The sequence below is a fragment of the Salmo salar genome, chromosome 01 (genome assembly GCF_965601325.2).
Source record: "Salmo salar chromosome 01, fSalSal1, whole genome shotgun sequence".
Taxonomy (NCBI): domain Eukaryota; kingdom Metazoa; phylum Chordata; class Actinopteri; order Salmoniformes; family Salmonidae; genus Salmo; species Salmo salar.
The window spans coordinates 139,763,017-139,785,610 of record NC_138291.1 but is presented as its reverse complement, the minus strand read 5'-3'; the positions used below and the strand labels follow the sequence as shown (position 1 = coordinate 139,785,610).

The 22,594-nt window shown below is 40.5% G+C and overlaps 1 protein-coding gene across 3 annotated transcripts in view; it reads left to right on the top strand.

The window, feature by feature from the left end:
* The first annotated feature begins 2,577 nt into the window (after positions 1–2,577).
* The window catches only part of fer (fer (fps/fes related) tyrosine kinase), a 46,658-nt gene continuing 26,641 nt past the window's right edge, over positions 2,578–22,594 (top strand). For 2 of the 3 annotated variants that reach the window (XM_014126757.3, XM_014126740.3), the window contains exons 1-8: positions 2,578–2,722; positions 7,682–7,990; positions 10,163–10,336; positions 10,545–10,644; positions 11,122–11,305; positions 15,784–15,921; positions 17,562–17,681; positions 17,926–18,048. In XM_014126757.3, the coding sequence (XP_013982232.1) occupies positions 7,781–7,990; positions 10,163–10,336; positions 10,545–10,644; positions 11,122–11,305; positions 15,784–15,921; positions 17,562–17,681; positions 17,926–18,048 (1,049 nt within the window). In that variant the 5' untranslated portion in view covers positions 2,578–2,722; positions 7,682–7,780. Of the gene's footprint in view, positions 2,723–4,633; positions 5,891–7,681; positions 7,991–10,162; positions 10,337–10,544; positions 10,645–11,121; positions 11,306–15,783; positions 15,922–17,561; positions 17,682–17,925; positions 18,049–22,594 lie in introns of those variants that run through there. The other variant, XM_082978836.1, reaches the window with a different exon arrangement.

Genomic DNA, 22,594 nt, shown 5'->3' with positions numbered 1-22,594 from the left:
GAATCTGGGTTTGTCGGATGCCAGGAGAATGCTACCTGCCCGAATGCATAGTGCCAACTGTAAAGTTTTGTGGAGGAGGAATAATGGTTTGGGGCTGTTTTTCATGGTTCGGTCTAGGCCCCTTAATTCCAGTGAAGGGAAATCTTAACGCTACAGCATACGATGACATTCTAGACGATTCTGTGCTTCCAACTTTGTGGCAACAGTTTGGGGTAGGCCCTTTCCTGTTTCAGCATGACAATGCCCCCATGCACAAAGTGAGGTCCATACAGAAATTATTTGTTGAGATCGGTGTGGAAGAACTTGACTGGCCTGCATAGAGCCCTGACCTCAACCTCATCGAACACCTTTGGGATGAATTGGAACGCCGACTGCGAGCCAGGCCAGGCCTAATCGCCCAACATCAGTGCCCGACCTCACTCATTTTCTTGTGGCTGAATGGAAGCAAGTCCCCGCAGCAATGTTTCAACATCTAGCAAAGGGAGGGACCAAACCCATATCAATGCCCATGATTTTTGGAATGAGATGTTTGAAGAGCAGGTGTCCACACATTTTTGGTCATGTAGTGTATATGGTCCCAGTCCCACCCCTGGGAACGTATTTATGGAGTATGTAGTAGGCAACATTACTATTGTAGTCTCTTTCAACTGATAGTGTAAACATAAGGCTATTATAATTGATAAGAAACATGTAACTGGTAAGACTCTCACACCAAGCAATAGGCCAAGAGAGTTATCAGTTTGTTCCTTATCAATTATAATTAATAGGAAATCCTTAGAGTACGCCTGCCTACTTTACAAATGCCTCCACACAATTTTGTCATACACCCTGCAAGTAGTAAGATTTGATGAACATTGGGGCTTGCAGAAAGTATTCACACCCCTTGACTTTTTCCACATTTTGTTGTGTCACAGCCGGAATTTATAATAGATTAAATTGAGATGTTGTGTCACTGGCCTACACATAATACACATAATACATAATACACATAGTACAATGTCAAAGTGGAATTATGTTTTTAGAATTGTTTACAAATTAATTAAAAAGGAAAACCTGAAATGTCTTGAGTCAATAAGTATTCAACCCCTTTGTTATGGCAAGCCTAAATAAGTTCAGGAGTAAATATTTTCTTAACAAGTCACATAATAAGTTGCAAGGACACAACCTTATTGATGTCACTTGTTAAACACACTTCAATCCGTGTAGATGATTGACCACCGTGTGCAATAATAATGTTTAACATGATTTTTGAATGACTATGTCATCTCTGTATCCCACACATACAATTATTATCTGTAATGTATCTAAGTCGAGCAGTGAATTTCAAACACAGATTCAAGCACAAAGACCAGGGAGGTTTTCCAATGCCTTGCAAAGGACACCTACTGGTAGATGAGTTCATAAAAAAACCAGACATTGAATATCCCTTTGAGCATGGTGAAGTTATTAATTACACTTTGGATGGTGTACCAATACACCCAATCACTACAAAGATACAGGCGTCCTTCCTACTGTAACTCAGTTGCTGGAGAGGAAGGAAACTGCCCAGGGATTTCACCTGAGGTCAATGGTGACTTTAAAACAGTTACAGAGTTTAATGGCTGTAATGGGAGAAAACTGAGGATGGATCAACAACATTGTAGTTACTCCACAATATTAACCTAATTGACAGAGTAAAAACGAAGCCTGTACAGAAATGTTTTTAAACATTCCAAAACATGCATCCTGTTTGCAATAAGGCACTAAAGTGAAACTGCAAAACATGTGACAAAGAAATTAACTTTATGTCCTGAATACAAAGTGTTATGTTTTGGGGCAAACACAACATATCACTGAGTACCACTCTTCATATTTTCAAGCATGGTGGTGGCTACATCATTTTATGGATATGCTTGTCATCAGCAAGGAAAAGTGAGTTTTTTTAGGATGAAAACAAACAGAATTGCACAGGCAAAATCCCAGAGGAAAACCTAGTTCAGTCTGCTTTCCAACAGACACTGAGAGACAAATTCACCTTTCAGCAGGACAATAACCTAAATCACAAGGCCAAATATACACTGGAGTTTCTTACCTAGACAACATTTAATGTTCCTGAGCAGCCTAGTTAGACTTTAAATGGCTTTAAATGGCTGTCTAGCAATGATCAACAACCAATTTGACAAAGCTTGAAGAATTTTACAATCCAAATACTGTACAATTCAGGTGTGCAAAACTCTTAGAGACTTACCCAGAAACACTCACAGCTGTAATTGCTGCCAAAAGTGATTCTAACATGTATTGACTCAGGGGTGTGAATACTTATGTAAATTAGATATTTATGTATTTCATTTTCAATAAATTTGCAAACATTTATAAAAACATGTTTTCACTTTGTCATTATGGGGTATTATGTATAGATAGATGGGTGAGAGAAAAACATATATTTCATCCATTTTGAATTCAGGCTGTAACACAGCAAAATGTGGAATAAGTCAAGGGGTATGAATACTTTCTGACGGCACTGTATATCAGGATCAGAGCTGTGTAATTTAACCATTTATCTTTCTTTCTAAAACACGATATTTTACACAAGCACGTCATAATCCTATGGTACCAGTACAGGGCTCAAGCGGAAACCCCTCCCGAATCCCAACTCAGGCAGCGGAGCAAAAGAAAAGAAGAATACCAAGGAATCAGGAAACACTGAGAAATAGTAGAAGAGAAAAGAAACTATCATTATAAAGTGAGTGCAATCTGTCATTGGTTGTATCAACTGTCTATTTGAACGGAATCGACATGTAGATGTGATATTTGCTAGAGAACGAACACTCGAGAAATGGTTTAGGAGGTTTTTTTTTCCCTAAGGGAAAAAAACGTCCAGCCAGGCACCCGACATTATTAGCAGGAATAGCTAAGTTTACCTAGCGGGTTAGCTAGCAAACTAATAAAAATACCGATAACTTAATTAGCCATGATATTATTATAGCGACCTTTTATAATACATAGCTGTTTATCACCCGTAAAATAGTCACTCTGGGTAACGTTACCTAGCACGCTAAAGCTAAAATAGTTTGCTAGTTAGCAAGCTAGTTTGCCAATGTGAATCAGATTATGTTCAGATTTAGCTAGTTAGCTTACTCTTGCTAGCTAACTAACTACTGGACTGTACTTGGTAAGAAGAGTTACCGCCGCACTGTAAGGAGCTTTGGCTGATGTGTTGTTCTAGCTAGCTAATGCCTTTGCTTTGCTGCATAATATTAACAAAAACTTTCCTCGGAATGGGAAACATGTAACGTTAAATAGCCATTTTAGGTGAAACGGTTCAAATTATGTCCGCTTTCAAATAGTTAATCATGATTGTTATTGTTTTTGCAGAAATGGTTTTGACATGTGACAACTTGTTTGCATTATAACCAGTATTATTGGGTAAAAGTTCAATGCTCCTGTGAAGTACTGTATTATGAATTGCCACAAAATGGGCGGAGGGAACGGATGTAGTTACAGCAAACCTTATCACAGCCAACTGGTCCAATAGGACTTGACAAAACCTTTTGTCACACTCAACCAGCTGTGTCCAATATTCTCTCCCATCATAGATAGGCTATTCGTTGGCCAAAATAAATATATTAGCTAACTACAGTGTTTGCATACACCTACCACCTACATTAATCCACACACACAGGTTAGAAATGCAAATCCAGATAACAATATATCATCATCAGTTGTTTCATGTCAGGACACTGTTTGTCTGTCAGCCTCGAGTTCCGTGACCTTTTCGTGCCACGCCAGTGAGAAGAATGAGGACATTCCTTTACTGGACTGCTCGCTCAGATGGGGTATTCAAGTAGCAGTACCCCCCTACAGACCCTGTTCTGTAGCACACAGCAAATCCTTGTTGAGCTTAGCTAACTCCCACTGATGACCTCCTTCAGCGGCCCACCACCACCCACCCTAATTGTGTTATTGCTGGTGAGAGAGGATTGTAACAACATCACATGAAGACATTTCACTGTCATACTCCTGTGTGCAAGTGTACAAGCACACTGTTTGACTCATCATTTGTTGCACACATTAGGGAGGAAAAGAACCCAAATGTGACAAAAAAACAACATTGTGGCCCATTTGACACCCGTTTACTGTAACTGTTCCAGGCTGCATTAAATCAGGAAAATAGTCTGGGCATTGCACCTTGCTCGTCCCTCATTTAGGTCAAATCAAACTTTAGTTGTCATATGCACCGAATACAACAGGTGTTACCGTGAAAATCTTACTTACAAGCCCTTAACCAACAATGCAGTTCAAGAAAAGTTAAGAAAATATGTATACAAATAAACTAAAGTAAAAAATAATGAAAAGTAACACAATAAAATGACAATACTAAGGCTATATACAGGGAACTAGCTTCGTCCTAAAACTCTGTCAATAGAAAAAACTCTGTCAATAGAAACTTTATTAGCTCTTGGTGAAGCTTGGCCTGAAAGAGCCTATATCTTTTACTACAAAGAGTTGTTTGAAATTGAGAGCTGTTCCATCTTTATCTTATTGTTTGACAAGTTTTTCACATTTGTGGGCTTATGAAATGTGCTCATGAAATGTGCTGGCTTTGGCTGAATTTCCTTTTTTGTACCCAAGGTTTGTTGTTGTCACAATACACTGTCAGGTCAAAGTGATCTGTCTCGTAAGTGACACAACAAACTCCCTCTTGTACTTTCACTAGATGGCCAGTCAGAGGCTATTTCTTTATTGTGGATGACTCAGTATGTTATGCAAGCTTGATTTTCAATGTTGTCTTTATAGACCCAAAAGGCTAAGTATTGAGATGTGCCTGCCTGATGATGGAGGAACCAACAACCATTTTGTGTCAGGGAAAAAGGTGAAGGTGTACCACAGTTTACAGCTTCCTGCTCCTGAAGCTCCAAGTCAGCAGCTTTGCTCTCTCTTGCATTAGGCTAATGATACTGTGTAGCATGGAGAAAAAAGGCTTGAAAGGTGTTGAATGTCTACTAACACAGACCTATTCAATGGTCTTTGTTTATCAGGATGTCATGCTGAAATGTGTTCTTGCAGTCAACTCCATTGTTTTTGTAAGTTTGTGGTAGTGCTGGGAATTGCCAGGGACATCCAACAATATCACGATACTTGGGCGCCGATGTGATATGTTTTGCGATTCTATATTTATCACAATTCTTTTATGTTTGGCTTTTGCGATTTAGATTCTGCGATTTTATTAAATTCGATGTTCCAAACATATTGCTCACTATGTCTGCTGCAGAGGAACAAGAGAAAGCCATTAGAAAATGAGTTTAGGAAGATAAAAGTACTCAAAACATGTTGGCACACCATTTTAAAACATGTAAAAATGACTATAGGATAAGAAATACTGGAGTTTCGGCGCAGGTACAACTGTATAGTGCTAGCTAACATAACTACCTAGCTATTTTATCATTTTTAGCTATACTTGGAGTCACAGTATACTCTACTGTATCGATTTCTTACCCCATCCCTAGTTGGTGTTTGCCAATACCATTTTTGTCTCCCTATCAGTCAGACACTGACTGATTGTGGCTTTAGTTTAGTGGGATAAATCAGTCTGGGCATAGTTAGGCCTATAGTTTGCTAAAAGTCACATTGAAACATACAAAACAATCCAGTTTTGTTTGTTTGTCATATATCCTAAGATGTTTGAGAATAGAGAGTTGCGGCCCGACTTGGCGTTCTCTTGTTGGTGTCCCATGGCTTGATTCTTAGGCCGGCCTACGTCAATTGCATTATAACCACTTTGTGGTTTTCTTTCATACTTTTTCTCAGGATGCTTGCTGGTGGCTTTTACTTTTGGTAGGTCACTGATGACTTGAACATGCACTGTAGTCTGTGTTACTGAAGATGCTCCCTTGATCTTATCTGACTAAAGGTAGGTGTTCTAGAACATGTTCTTTGTTGAGGTAAAATGTGTGGTGTTGCCTGTGGCTACAGGTAAGTGTTCAAAGCCACCTTGTAAAGGAGATGTTAACTGTTCACAGTAATGTAAGGGGCAGGTGGTAGCCAGGAGATCAACTTTCACAAAAATGCATGGCTGTTAGGCCTAGGCTAATACAGAAGCTTTTCTAGAATGGCAAAATCCCTGTTTAGCTAGTTAACTTTTAGTAGCCTAGTGTATGTCAGTTTATGGGGTTTCCTCAATATAAAAGGCCTATGTTATCATTCTGGGGTTCGGTTCATGCTTTTGTCTTCTGCTGTGAAAGATTTGCTTCTGATCCAGCTTCTGTAATGGTATTTTAAAGCTTGTTTTTAAGTAAACCAGAGACATTAGCTATAAACTGTATAGTTTCAGTACTCGCGCTGTAGAATGGAGTCATGTCCCTCATCCTTGTTAGCCTGTGACTTGTGGGTGGTAAAATGACGCCTTTAGAATTCCTTTCAGGCAGTGCTCATCATGCCAAGAATGTGCAACAAGCCTGAATATTTCACTGTGATCCGTGACCGAAAACCTGACACTCCGTCCACTTGATTTTTGCATGGACAGCCTAAATACAATTCACATGATCTTCTGTACCATAAGAATTGTTAGAATTCAAGACTAAAAAAAGGTTTCCTGAATGTGGAGGACATTTTGTGTTTGCTTAGTAGCCTCTTGTTGTGCTTGTCCTAGTATTTATGCTATGACCCATTTTATGACACAGGTTAGACAAATCTGCTTGACGGATAAGGCGGTTTCAAATGAGGCGATTCTTGTTAAGTTTATACATCTCTGAATTTCAGCCGCTCCATTCTCATAATGGAGATTGCACGTTTTCAAATATTAGATCAAGGCACAATATTTGAAGACACTCCTTTCCAATTAGTCTACAGTGGATGGCACGTGTGATCTTACTGGGACACACGCAACCACATTCCCAAATAGTAAACCACATTTGTCTAGCCTCTGGGATGCTTGGTACATCTTTGACAAATTGTATTTGCCGAACTTTTTATCTCCCAGAACTGATAGTTCAAGATATGTTCTTGGTACTTTATTGTTTTTAGCACTCCCTTGTGAGACACAACTCCCTTTTTTCAAAGTATTTTGTGTGAGACAATGGAACAGAACAGAAGGCTCAGAGATAATGCGCTTTCCCCCCCTGAGGTTTAAAGACGGATTAAATATCTAGTAGTAGCAGAGGTAGAGGGAATTCACGTCTGTCTGTGTATTAGCTGCCCTATCTATAAAGGTTGACCCTTATATCTCATGTTAGAGAATTGACTAGCCTACATCCTGTTGTTGTAGATACAGTATATCAAACAATGGTTTCTGGCCTCTCTATCGACTTTGTTTTAATGTCTCCATGTGGTTTTAAACAGGCTACCTGAGAGCTGAGGAGCTATGGTGTGACACGGCTAGGGCTAGTCTATGTGTTGCGTCTCTTGTTACGCTTCAGTTTTGTGCTGTTCACACCCACTTCCTAAGCTAAGCTGGTCGTCCTTCCCTCCTCATTCATGGGTCTTTATTTCAGAGAACTCTGCCTCTTCCATTAACAGGCTGTTGCAGTCTATAAAGGGTTTGGCTAATGAAAGGAGTACCTTTTTATTTAGGCTATGTCATAGAAAACCTTCCACCAACTGTTTGCTGTACTTTGTAGAAAAATAGGTTTCACCCATGTACTATAGCTTCTGTATGTGCAAATATCAATGCTTAGTTTTCTGTCCCTCTCAATCCTCCTTCCAGGAAAGATGCAGACCTGAGGGTGATTTCCCTGTCCTCTCGGCCCGGCGAAGTGTGAGACTAAACAGCGTGCCTTGAGGAAGACTGAAGGGAAGAGGGACGATGGGGTTCGGACGGGACCTGCGGAACTCCCACGACGGGCTGTTGAAGCTGCAGGACTGGGAGCTGAAGCTGCTGGAGACGGTGAAGCGCTTCATGACGCTACGGGTGAAGAGCGACAAGGAGTACGCATCACTTCTCCTCAACATCAGCCAGCAGGTGGAAAAGCACGACAACTCCTCCCAGATGGACTACATCAGCAACGTCTCCAAGGTATAGACCTATACAAACATATCAATACACAGTAGCGACAGATGCAATACAGACCCAACAGTGAACACAGACTACAGCAACCTAAGGCAAGATAGGAGATGATAAGATGGTGGTTTGTTGACCACCGAAGCCAATATGATATGCTATATTATTACAGACACAACACACACCAGTGAACATGTAGATTAATTTAAGACCATATCTCACTTTTTATCTGATGTTTTTACCAGCGGGGCTCCCACACTTATGAATGTGGGTTGTTTTTCTGCTGTTGAGCAGGATGTTGGAAGGGGAGTGTGGAACTGGGTTGGTTATAGTGGGATATCAGTCACAGCGTTGTGTAGAAAGTTTTCTACAGGAGGCGGTAAATGCGTTTGCTTCAAAGAATAAAACATTTGCACAATACATCATGCCTTAACTTCTCTAGGGTGGGGGGAGTATTTTCACGTCCGGATGAAAAACGTACCCAAATTAAACAGCCTACTACTCGGGCCCAGGAACTAGAATATGCATATTATTAGTAGATTAGTAAACACTCTGAAGTTTCTAAAACTGTTTGAATGATGTCTGTGAGTATAACAGAACTCATATGGCAGGCAAAACCCTGCGAAAAATCGAACCAGGAAGTGGGAAATCTGGAGCTTGTAGTCTTTTCAAGTCATTGCCTGTCCAACACACAGTGACTTAGGGTTAATTTTGCACTTCCTAAGGCTTCCACTAGATGTCAACAGTCTTTAGAACCTTGTTTCAGGCTTTTGCAGTGAACAGAGAGCGAACAAGAAGGCTGGGAAGTTGGTGACTCAGGAAAGTACATGAGTTCATTGGTGCGCGTTCACGTGAGGGGTAGCTGAGTTCCAAAACTTTTTTCAAGACATTGGAATCGTCCGGTTGGAATATTATTGAAGTTTTAAGTTAAAAAGGCCCTAAAGATTGATGCTATACAACGTTTGACATGTTTCAACGAACGTAAATATAATTTTTTTTTGACTTTTCGTCGTGAAATTTTGGGCGCGCTTCCTACATTTGGAGTAGCTTACTGAACGCGCAAACAACAAGGAGGTATTTGGACATAACTTATGGACTTTATCGAACAAAACAACATTTTTTGTGGACCTGGGATTCCTGGAAGTGCCTTCTGATGAAGATCATCAAAGGTAAGTGAATATTTATAATGCTATTTATGATTTTAGATGACTCCAAAATGGCGTGTATCTGTATTGCTTGATGTCTTTTTCTGAGCGCAGTACTCAGATTATTGCAAAGTGTGCTTTCCCCGTGAAGCTTTTTTGAAATCTGTCACAGCGGTTGCATAAAGGAGATGGTTATCTAAAATTCTTTGAATAACAGTTTAATATTTTATCAACGTTTATGATGAGTATTTTTGTAAATTGTTGTGCTGATTCACCGGCAGTATTGGAGGGAAAATATTTTCTGAACATCACGCGCCAATGTAAAATGCTGTTTTTGGATATAAATATGAACTTTATCGAACAAAACATACATGTATTGTCTAACATTGATTCCTAGGAGTGTCATCTGATGAAGATCGTCAAAGGTTAGTGCTTAATTTTTGCTGAATTTCTGGTATTTGTGACCCCTCTCCTGCTTGGAAAATGGCTGTGTGGTTTTTCTTATGTTGTACCTGTCCTAACATAATCTAACTTTATGCTTTCGCCGTAAAGCCTTTTTGAAATCGGACAATGTGGTTACATTAAGGTGACGTGTACCTTTTTAAAATGGTGTAAAATAGTCGTATGTTTGAGAACTTTGAATTATGACATTTTGTTGTTTTGAATTTGGCACTCTGATTTTTCACTGGCTGTTGAATAGTGTGTCCCGTGGGTGGGACACACTATTCCGTGGGTGGGTCCCACCTCCCCAAGAAAGTTCCAGTTGATTTTCCTATATACTGAAATCAGGCGTGACATCGCGATCTCCTATATCCATCTTACATTTACATTTACATTTTTAGTCATTTAGCAGACGCTCTTATCCAGAGCGACTTACAGTAGTGAATGCATACATTTCTTTTTTTTTTTCTGTGCTGGCCCCCCGTGGGAATCGAACCCACAACCCTGGCGTTGCAAACACCATGCTCTACCAACTGAGCTACAGGGAAGGCTATCTTCCTCTCATCTATCATTCTCTCTTCTTCCACCTCCATCTCTCCAGTCTTGGGCCCACGTGGTCCAGCAGACGGAACAGCTGAGTAAGATCATGAAGTGTCACGCGGAGGAGCTGAACTCGGGCCCTCTGCACAGACTCACCATGATGATCAAAGACAAGCAGCAGGTCAAGAAGAGCTACCAGAGCATCCACACGCAGATCGAGTCCGAGATGAACAAGGTACTGTATACACTCACCTCACACACATTTACTGTATCTTCATACACTATCCTTCCTGTGCATAGACTTTATTTACGGTTATGGGGCGTTTTGTTGACAGGGTGTATCACATGTGGTCCGAGTGTAAATGAGGTGAACTTTACTTATGTCAAAGATGCTAATGTTGCTTTTGTTGACGATGTGATGTTTCTGACATGATCTCTTCTAGGTGACAAAAAGTGACCTAGAAAAGTTAAAGGGCACCTATAGACAATTGACAAAGGACGCCCACAGTGCCAAAGAAAAATACAGAGAAGCAATGGTGAAAGGTAAGCATTTCTAATGAACATTGACAGAAAACTGAAGTTGAATATGTTTTCGTAGTGCAGTTTTCCTTAGAAATGCATGAAGTCTTAGTAGAAACCATCTGAAGTGCATCAATACCTACCACACCAAACCTTTGGAGGCAGATCGTATGACTGACATGTCTTGGGAGGCGAATGATGAGGCACACCCAATGATGTCCTTCGAATGATGAGGCACACCCAAATTAAACCTCCGTACAAACCAGCAGCACAGCATTTCTTTGGGGCGGCAGACTAGTGGTTAGAGCGTTGGGCCAGTAACTGAGAGGTTGCTAGATCGAATCCCAGAGCTGACAAGGTAAAAATCTGTCCTTCTGCCCCTGAACAAGGCAGTTAACCCACTGTTCCTAGGCCGTCATTGTAAATAAGAATTTGTTCTTAACTGACTTGCCTAGTTAAATAAAAAATGTAAAAATGTCTGTCTTCTTGTTTTGATTTCAGGCAAGGAGCCAGAGAAGGCGAGGGAGCGCTACGACAAGACCACTATGAAGTTGCACAACCTCCACAACCAGTACGTGCTGGCGGTGCGGAGCGCCCAGCTCCACCAGGAGCACTACCACGACACCACGCTGCCCCTCCTCCTCGACTCCCTGCAGAAGATGCAGGAGGAGATGATCAGTGCACTGTGAGTGTGTCAAGCGGAGATTCAGGAAGGGATTACAACATACGCATGATATCTAATGGCTTTGAAAAGATGCTGGAGGTCAATGTACTGCGATGTATGCGCCAAGTGTGTTTGTTATGTTAGGTTACTTTGTTTCAATTCTGTATGATATGTTACTTTAAGTCATGCTACTTTGTTACGTCTTTACCAGTGATGTAGTATGGAAAAATAAGGTAGGTAAAGAACGGTGTTCGCAGTGAGTAAAGTAATAATCCTTATACTTTGCATTTTTCCACAAAGGTGTTTACCCTCCACTACACCACTGGTCCCGACTCTTAGGTTAAGAACTGATGAAGGTCTACGGGCTGAAATGTTGTTGGTTAATACACTTGGGTGCATATGTCACTGTGTGCAAAGTGTTCCTTTTCTGCAATATCCAACCTAGACGTCCAGCAGCACACTGCAGATTACCATATCTGTAACACCCTAACATGTCTGGCAATTTAAACATTCTTCGGAATTACGTAAATCCAGAATTATTTTAGTATAGCGAGTTAGGAGTTATTTTTGTCATGTGGGACGATCCCAGATGCGGCTTAATCCCATAATTTCATAGCTGTCAAGGGATTACTAGGAGGCAGAGGCATTTTCAGATGTCCTGTTTAAAGGAAAATTCTACCCCCAAACTATCTTTTGGTATTTGTTTAATTAGTCCATTATTGATACAGTCCCAAAATGTTTTGCATGTCAGCAATCCACAAGGAGGCAGTTAGAAATAGTTGCTTTAATGTAAAACCAGTGTTCGAGACCACCTAAAGTGAGACCGATTCAAGACCAAGACAGGAGAAAATCAAGTCCGAGTCAAGACCAAGACTGGGGGGGGTGAGACCGAGACAGAGTTAAATGAAAAATGCGAGTCCAGTTCAAGACCATGATTGTAATTTTGTCAAATCACCAGCATAATAAGAGTTCAAAATGTTCATGTTTCAGAACAACATATGGATTCTTTGGACATTCAGAATAGTGAAAATAGAGCCACTCTACACATTATTACTAACCCAAACACAGTGGGAAACAATGGGCCTTCTACGCCTTCAGAGAAGGGCTAAGGATTTATAAAATAATGATTGTAATGATAATTATTATTTTCAATGATTATCTGATTTCATCTCTACAGTTTTTGTTGGAAAGGGTTAACACTGAAGGGGAAAAAAGATCCAATCGGGATTTTTTTTGCATGTTTCTGGGGAGATAAATCTAGCTAGTTTAGTCAGCCATTGGCTAGGCCATCAGACGCTAGATAAAGGCGTCTGTCATTCAACTGTATTAGGGCAACGTTTTGGAGTGATTTATTGGGTGGGACTGTTTTTGCAATAACGTATGGAAACTTCTGCCTTGAAGGCAACAGGTCATCGCGCAATAGCAAGCAGTAGTTTCCCCACGGTCTAGCTAGCTAGCATTTGTTGTCGTCTAGTTTGTTGCGGCTGCAGCAGGTGTTATCAAAGAGGATGTTGTTGCTAATTTGTTAGCTTCTCCCTTGTCAAGAATAACTTTCAACAAGAAGTTAAGTTTTAAATTATCATTATCTGGTGAGTGGAACTGTTTTATTTTTTTTTATTGCAGCACGCTTGCTGTTGTTAGCAATATCTTTGAAAATAGCTTATATGCGTGAAACATTGTTGCATTTAAAGTGGAACTGGCAGCATTTTACCGACCATGAAATCTTATTAAAATCTGTTCATATACACCAATAGGAGGAATGACACTTAAAAAAAAAAAAATCTGACAAGCGACCACTTAGATATGGTCATTTTCACGTTTTCATAAATTCTTAGAATGTTTGGTAATTAGGTATACTAAGGCATTTGTGAAAATTCTATAGTAATATACAGCGGGAAAGCGGCCGTGCGTTTGGACAATTAATAGACACTGCAATTAATAAAACCGAATAAAAGCATCTGTTTCGTCTAGGACCGGAGTCTACACAGACCGCTTTGCCATAGCCAATCAGAGCTACAGTAGGCTTTTATACAAACAAGCCATTTGCTACAAGGGCCTGCCATCATTCACTTTGAACTGGACTGTGTGTTTACAGGCATTTGCAACAGCGTGACTTTTAAATCATTAGAAAGAATTCGCCAAAAGCCACAAAATACACCTGAATGGATTTCTGCAATTATGTAAACACCACGGGAGTCCTCGTATATTTTAGAACTTTACAGTCCTATTGATCAAACAACCATGACAAGGTAGGCTCTCTCTCAGTTATGCACAACAACAAGATCAACAAGTAATGCTAGGCAGAGCAAGATGAGCTAAAATCTAATGAAAGAACATCGGATATACCCTCTCAAACTTTTTCAGCTAGTTGGTCGTCCTTGTCCTTCTGCAGCTTGCCTGCCAATGCATGCATGTCCCAACCATGCACCCAAGCTAGCTAGCTATTTCCAGACACAAATGAGAGAACACCTCACTCTGACCATTTTACTCGCCGTAGCAGAGCTGGTTAGGCTGTTTACATGTTATCTAGAGCGTTCTTGACTAACTATTACTTTTTTTGCCTATATTCAGTGGTGTAAAGTACTTACATAAAAATACTTTAAAGTACTACATAAGTAGTTTTTTGGGGTATCTGTACTTTACTATTTATATATTTTTACCCCTTTTTCTCCCCAATTTCGTGGTATCCAATTGTCTCATTGCTGCAACTCCTGTACGGACTCGGGAGAGGCGAAGGTCGAGAGCCGTGCGTCCTCCGAAACACAACCCAACCAAACCTCACTGCTTCTTGACACAATGCCCACTTAACCCGGAAGTCAGACGCACCAATGTGTTGGAGGAAACACCGTACACCTGGCGACCGTGTCAGCGTACACTGTGCCCGGCCCGCCACAGGAGTCGCTAGTGCGCGATGGGACAAGGACACCCCTGCCCTAATCCGGACGACGCTGGGCCAATTGTGCGCCGCCCAATGGTTCGCGGCCAGCTGCGACAGAGCCTGGACTCGAACCCAGAATCTCTAGTGGCACAGCTAGCACTGCGATGTGGTGCCTTAGACCACTGCGCCACTCAGGAGGTCTACTATTTATATTTTTGACTAATTTTACTTGAATACATTCCTTAAGAAAATATAGTCCTTTTTACTCCATACATTTTCCTTGACGCCCAAAAGTACTTGTTACATTTTGAATGCTTAGCAGGACAGGAAAATAGTCAAATTCACACACTTATCAACCGAACATCCTTGGTCATCCCTACTGTCTCTGATCTGGTGGACTCACTAAACAGAGAACATCCCTGGTCATCCCTACTGTCTCTGATCTGGCCCACTCACTAAACAGAGAACATCCCTGGTCATCCCTACTGCCTTTGATCTGGCGGACTCACTAAACACACATGCTTTGTTTGTAAATTATGTCTGAATATTGGATTAAAAAACAAGAAAATGGTGCCATCTGGTTTGCTTAATATAAGGAATTTGAAATGATCTATACTTTACTTTTGATACTTAAGTATATTTTAAACCAAATACTTTTATACTTTTACTCAAGTAGAATTTTACTGGGTTACTTTTACTTGAGTCATTTTCTATTAAGGTATCTTAACTTTTGCTCAAGTACTTTTTCCACCACTGCCTACGTTTACTGACACCTTTCATATTCAGCGGGTGTTGTGTGTTCGTAAACGTATCAGTTCTGCACTCTGGCACACTCAGATGAGAGTGCTCTGAAATCGGAGTAGATAGCCAGAGGGAATTTGCGAACGCAAGACATATGCTAACTGGATGACAGTCGTTCAAGTTCTTGCCAGCTTACCAAATCACACCTGCATCTCTAGCTGTGTATAGACTCCGAAAAACAATAAACAAAAGTCAGTCACTCACCCACTCCAATGGCATAACATGACATCCTACTAGCAGCTAGCTAGCATAAACTGGGAATTTTTGTAGTACTCGAGTACCTGTAGTACTTTTATATTTTTGTAGGGCTCGAGTACTACAACGCTGAATAAAATTGCACCCAAAACCTATCTTTTGGTATTTGTTTACACCCGACATCATATGATGCTAAATAAATCATACCAGCTGTATTTATGTATTTGAAAAGTTATGTATCTTAAACTTGATTGCTGACATGCAAAACATTTTGTGACTATATTAACAATGGCCTAATTAAACGAATAACAAAAGGTGGTTTTTGGGTGCTGTTTTACTTTAAGCAACTATTTCTAACTTCCCCCTTGTGGAAGTTTGGCGAATTGCAACGACACTTGTTTCGAATACAGCCTATCTCCCTCCCATGCATCCCATTTCCCTCAACACAGTGGAGACTTACACTTGAGTCTTTTGCTTTCAGTTTGGTCCACCAACTTCAAAGAAATATGTATACAATATTTGTAGTTATTGAAAATATTTCATAGCGATTTATACTATAGATAAACTGAAATTGAGCGTATTCTAACTTTGTTTTATGATTTTCCAACTGTTTTGTCATTTTCAGGAAGGGGATTTTGGAGGAATACAGTGAAATCACCAGTCTCTTAACTGATGAAATAGTGAAGGTCCACAAAGAAATACACACCTCCATCGACCAAATTGACCCTGTGTCAGAGTATGAACACTTCATTGAGGTCTACGGGTAGGTTTTAGTGATTTTGCCTTTAAAGAGAGACTGAACCGAAAAACCAACTTCTCTGGTTGAAAACAGCCATGTGGCATTGATGAGTCATAAACATTTATTCTAGCGTCAAAATTTACTACAAAGGGTAAATAGGATAATGTTGGTCATAAAGTCAGTCTCGTCCAAAATCTGAGATTTGTGAGACGATTAGGGGAAAAAAATGTCACAGAATTAAGGGAACGCCACAGTTTTCTTTGTGTTGGGTTTATTTCAATCCTGCCCACATTTGGCAGCACCGAAGTAATCCTCAAGACCCAATTGTAATGCCCATGGTCAATTTGGTTTGACTATGGATATCCTTATGGTGCTAGTGAAGGACTAACAGTAAATTACACAATGTGCAATCAGTGTACAAAACATTATGAACACCTGCTCTTTCCATGACAGACTGACCAGGTGAAAGCTATGATCCCTTATTGATGTCACTTGTTAAATCCACTTTACTCAGTGTAGATGAAGGGGATGAGACGGGTTAAAGAAGGATTTTTAAGCCTTGAGACATGGAGTGTGTTTGTGTGCCGTTCAGAGGGTGAATGGGCGAGACAAAATATTTAAGTGCCTTTGAACAGGGTATGGTAGTAGGTGCCAGGCGCACCGGTTTGTGTCAAGAACTGCAACGCTGATGGGTTTTTCACGCTCAAAGTTTCCCATGTGTACACCCAAAGGACATCCAGTCAACTTGAGGTTGTTCTGAGAGCAAAGGGGGGAGGACTCAATATTAGGAAAGTATTCTTAATGTTTTGTACACTCAATATTGGGACAATATTTTAACATTTCAATAGCTCCAAGTTTCAATGAATTATAAACCTCAAAACCACTATATATTCTAGAAATTCATATACAAATATTGAAAGCATTTAATGAGAGAACCTGAAGGTGTTCAACATGAAGATATTGTCCCATTTACATTGTGTAATTAATTGGCGGTCCCTAACTAGCCCCACAGATAGGCTATCCAAAGTAAAACCAACTTTGCCACGGTCACACACCAGCCGGCTGAAGCTAATTGGCGAAGGAAGCTACTTCCAGACTCGACCTGATTAGACTGTTTCAAGTTATCTAGAAGGGTGAGTGACTAATTGTGTACTGTTTTGGCAGTGTGTACAAACGCTTCCCGCGTGCGAACACACACATCAAAGCATGCCTCCAAGACCCAAATCTCATTCTGTTACATTTCCTAATGAGGAGGATTGACCCAGAGGCTAAATGAGTCAGTTCAGCCCGCCTTTAAAGGAAAATTCCACTATTTTTTTTGGTATTTGTTTTATAGTCCATTGTTGATGTAGTCTCAATGTTTTGCATGTCAGCAATCAAGTTTTCAAGATATGTAACTTTTCAAAATACAGAAATATGGCCCGTATGATGCATTTAGCATCATATGAAGCTGCTTTTTGCATCATACGGGACAGCTTGCTGAATTTTGAAAGTTAAATATCTTGCAAAGTTCATTGCTGACATGCAAAACATTTTGGGACTATATCAACAATGGACTAATAAAACAAATGCCCCAAAATAGTTTTGGGGTGTTTTCCTTTAAGTAACAGTACTTTTGTCCCCATTTTAAATGATTTTGGTTAACATGAGATGTCATCTTCCAGGTCTCCAGAAACCAAAGAACCGAATGTAGAATTTGACATTTCACTGTTGGAGGAAACAGAGAATCTTCAAGCAAACGAGATCCTATGGAACAATTTGACTGCAGACAGTTTACAAGCGATGTGAGTAAAACAATGTATGAAGGGAGGAGAGTATTGCGGTCATTGACCTTGTCTCGCGCTGATGTTTTGAAAAGAAGGAGGGTGCGAGGAATCTAGGAAGGACTTTGGAGATCCATCCGCTGTCTCATCTCAGCTGTAGTACAGCGTCTCTGATTGACTGCGTTTATAGTGTGTGTATCTGTGTTGCCTGACTGATTATGTCAAAGGTCAGAACAACAATTTATTCCACTATCATCTTCCACAGGCTAAAATCCACATCAGATGAGCTGGTCCTCACTCAGCAGAGCCTACACAGCAAGGAGGATCTTATGCAGGACCTGGAGAACAAGATCGAGGAGTCCACCAGAACATGTGAAAGGAAGTCTGAGTACGTTGCTACCTTGTCTGATTAATCAGGCTATAATACACAATTAATTGGTGTGTATGTATGTATGTATGTATGTATGTATGTATGTATGTATGTATGTATGTATGTATGTATATGTACAGTGGGGCAAAAAAGTATTTAGTCAGCCACCAATTGTGCAAGTTCTCCCACTTAAAAAGATGAGAGAGGCCTGTAATTTTCATCATAGGTACACTTCAACTATGACAGACAAAATGAGAAAAAAAAATCCAGAAAATCACATTGTAGGATTTTTAATGAATTGATTTGAAAATTATGGTGGAAAATAAGTATTTGGTCAATAACAAAAGTTTATCTCAATACTTTGTTATATACCCTTTGTTGGCAATGACACAGGTCAAACATTTTCTGTAAGTCTTCACAAGGTTTTCACACACTGTTGCTGGTATTTGGGCCCATTCCTCCATGCAGATCTCCTCTAGAGCAGTGATGTTTTGGGGCTGTCGCTGGGCAACACGGACTTTCAACTCCCTCCAAAGATTTTCTATGGGGTTGAGATCTGGAGACTGGCTAGGCCACTCCAGGACCTTGAAATGCTTCTTACGAAGCCACTCCTTCGTTGCCCGGGCGGTGTGTTTGGGATCATTGTCATGCTGAAAGACCCAGCCACGTTTCATCTTCAATGCCCTTGCTGATGGAAGGAGGTTTTCACTCAAAATCTCACGATACATGGCCCCATTCATTCTTTCCTTTACACGGATCAGTCGTCCTGGTCCCTTTGCAGAAAAACAGCCCCAAAGCATGATGTTTCCACCCCCATGCTTCACAGTAGGTATGGTGTTCTTTGGATGCAACTCAGCATTCTTTGTCCTCCAAACACGACGAGTTGAGTTTTTACCAAAAATTTTTATTTTGGTTTCATCTGACCATATGACATTCTCCCAATCCTCTTCTGGATCATCCAAATGCTCTCTAGCATACTTCAGACGGGCCTGGACATGTACTGGCTTAAGCAGGGGGACACGTCTGGCACTGCCGGATTTGAGTCCCTGGCGGCGTATTGTGTTACTGATGTTACTTTGGTCCCAGCTCTCTGCAGGTCATTCACTAGGTCCCCCCGTGTGGTTCTGGGATTTTTACTCACTGTTCTTGTGATCATTTTGACCCCACGGGGTGAGATCTTGCGTGGAGCCCCAGATCGAGGGAGATTATCAGTGGTCTTGTATGTCTTCCATTTCCTAATACTTGCTCCCACAGTTGATTTCTTCAAACCAAGCAGCTTACCTATTGCAGATTCAGTCTTACCAGCCTGGTGCAGGTCTACAATTTTGTTTCTGGTGTCCTTTGACAGCTCTTTGGTCTTGGCCATAGTGGAGTTTGGAGTGTGACTGTTTGAGGTTGTGGACAGGTGTCTTTTATACTGATAACAAGTTCAAACAGGTGCCATTAATACAGGTAACGAGTGGAGGAAAGAGGAGCCTCTTAAAGAAGAAGTTACAGGTCTGTGAGAGCCAGAGATCTTGCTTGTTTGTAGGTGACCAAATACTTATTTTCCACCATAATTTGCAAATAAATTCATAAAAAATCCTACAATGTGATTTTCAGGATTTTTTTTCCCTCGTTTTGTCTGTCATTGTTGACCTGTACCTATGATGAAAATTACATGCCTCTCTCATCTTTTTAAGTGGGAGAACTTTCACAATTGGTGGCTGACTAAATACTTTTTTGCCCCACTGTGTGTGTGTGTGTGTGTGTATATATATATATTTTTTTTTGTATTTATTTATTTTAGACAAAATATCCACAGGAAATCGTTTTTCAGAGAGCGGGTAAGTTTGCCAGTGCCAGCTGAATGTGAGGGAACGTAGCTAGTCGGTCTTTGGTTCAGTGACGTTCAGCTATTGTTTACATTTTGTGCAGGTGTTTACGTCGCATGCGCCAGCATTTTGGAAATGCACGCCGGAAATACAGTGCCTTCAGAAAGAATCCACACCCCTTTGACTTTTTCCACATTTTGTGTTATAAAGTGGGATTAAAATGGATTTCATTGTAATTGTTGGTCAACGATCTACACAAAATACTCTGTCAGTGGCTTGTAAGGATGTTGCACTCCAAAGTTTCAGACTGAATATACCCATAATTGTTTATTACAACCTGATTAATCGGACAAGTTTCTACCATAAATGTACTGCTCAAGTCTTCCATTCCAAAGATGACAGATGCTATGTGAGATTATTACAGATAGCAGCTACTTGCAAATATATCCTACAGACAAAGAACTATATGTAATTAGATTTTTTTTATATAGACTTCATGAATCCTTATAAAAAGTATGCAAAAGAAGTGTGAAATCAAAAACTAGCAAGTAGAATTGAAAGAGAAGTGTGATGACATGATCTTTCAATAATGACATTTGATATGGTTTGCACAACTATTTGGAGGACTATCAGATTTTTTCTAAATGCACATATGGTTCTTTGTTGCAAGGGTTCAAAGGACATTAAAAGCGGATGAAACAGCTGATATGTTCGATGTTTCCCTCGATCTCATTGCTGTCAGTTGACCACACCTCCCTTTACCAATAGCAACTTAGATATTGTTAGCGATAAGCTAGCTAGATTCCATGTTTGGTGTTGTTTCTAAGAAGCCCAGTTGGCCATGATCTAACTCCAGGAGTGTGAATGATGTGAAGAGTCATTGAGGCGGACAGGGTACAATGGAGAGAGCTATGTCTGTAGTACAGGGCTCAGCACATATTTCAGGGTCTGCTGGATAATCCCCTATAGGAGACAATGATATAATCAGGGCCTGTCCAGTCATCCCCCCCTGTAAAGTCTCAGCTACAGGTGTGATAAAGGATGAGGATAAAGTATGGCCTAGGCTAGTTGTTTTCCTGTCTGAAGTTCTCTTTATGAAAACATAAATGAAGTGATGGTCATTTGATGAGGACCAAGTAGTGAGAAGTTTGATGTGAAGAATTGTGCTGATTTCATACATTTTAGCATCACTTTTAAATGGACCCCAGCTTCCTCAGCAATTTGTTGGGTGTTTTGACTGAAATGTCTACGCCACTGTTTAGTAGTCTCTGGTTGTTGGCGGTAGGTGGAGCCGATTCAGCTGCCCTGCTTGCCGGGTAGGCGAACTGTTGCCATTTTGAACCATTTTATGTGTCTGAAGGTACAAACTCTGCCTTCCCGGCGGGCCCGGAGAGCAAATCAAGTGCACTATAGGCCTAACGCTGGCCAATCGGATGGTTCAGATTACCGTGTCTGCTGTAACGTAGCAGACATAAAAGAAAGCTACAACAAAGTTACTGTGAGATTTCAAAATGTTTAAAACCATGACTAGAGAGAGACTGTCAACATATACAGCAAAGAGCTGCTGTTTTTATTAGTGAGTCCATGTTTAAGTTCTTACTCAGCACTGTCAATAAGCCATAAAATGTGCGTTCTTCCTATTTCCACTCAGCGCTACAACAAGCACTGCAGCAGTAATGAATGAGTAGGGAAGTGTATCGGCTTGCGTTGTTGTTAATATTAGCGGCTTGGGTCTTTTTTGATAGAGAAATAGGAGTAACAACATGAATTTGTGCATTAGGCAGAAATAATGCGGTGCGACTCAAGTTTCGCCATCAGCTGGAAGACTGTCCCTTTTTGGTCAGTGTCGGTGGAGGAAAGGGAGAGTGGAGGGAGGTTGAGAGACGGACCCTCAGTCTGCTGCTCTCTCCCTCCGTTGAAACTGACCATCAGATGCAGGCATCATCAGCCCAGTAAATAAAAATTAAAGCTAATGATTAACGGATCTATTACCGGTGTGATCATATAGCCTACCTCAAATGTTTAAATATAATTCAAATATGGCCCAAGCAATTCAAGCAAAGCCAATATGTGGTGATAATGTTTTGGGCCTATAGCTTACTGCACAAACCTCATTGCTACAGTACTGTTTTTAATTGGTTATTGTTGCATAGGCTTCCATAAAAAAAATAAAAAAACATTTAAAAATCTGGGCGGTACATCTTGGATTGTATTTTGACTCAGAAAATGATCTTGACTCAGAAAAGGTTGGTGACCACTGTTCTAGAGTTTTCCCTGTTAACCCTATCAACGTTTCCCTTTACTGTGGCAATTGTGATCGAATCAACGCAAAATTAGCCACTTTCAATGCAACACACCGAAACAAAACGAACTATGCAAGAGATGTTGTTGTAGGCAGAATGCATCGAAGTAGGATTCTATTGCATTGGCACGTACTACTCAGCCCATACTCTTCACAGACTGGTGCTGCATAAACAATCAGATCTGCAGTAGGCCAAAATGCAAATAGACCATTGCCATATATGGATCTGTGCCATTTACTTTGAGTTGGACTGTGTTTACAGCATGAGCGGTCATGAGTAGATGCGATTGTTTTGAGATCAAAGCGAGAGCTGCATGTAGCCACGTGTGCACATTTTGTTCATATCCTTTGCTAGTTAGTGAGTTATTAGTTATAGATAACTTGTAGTCAGCAATAGTGGAGTGATTGCTACCTACAAGAGCACAAAATCTGTACATTTGTAGATGTC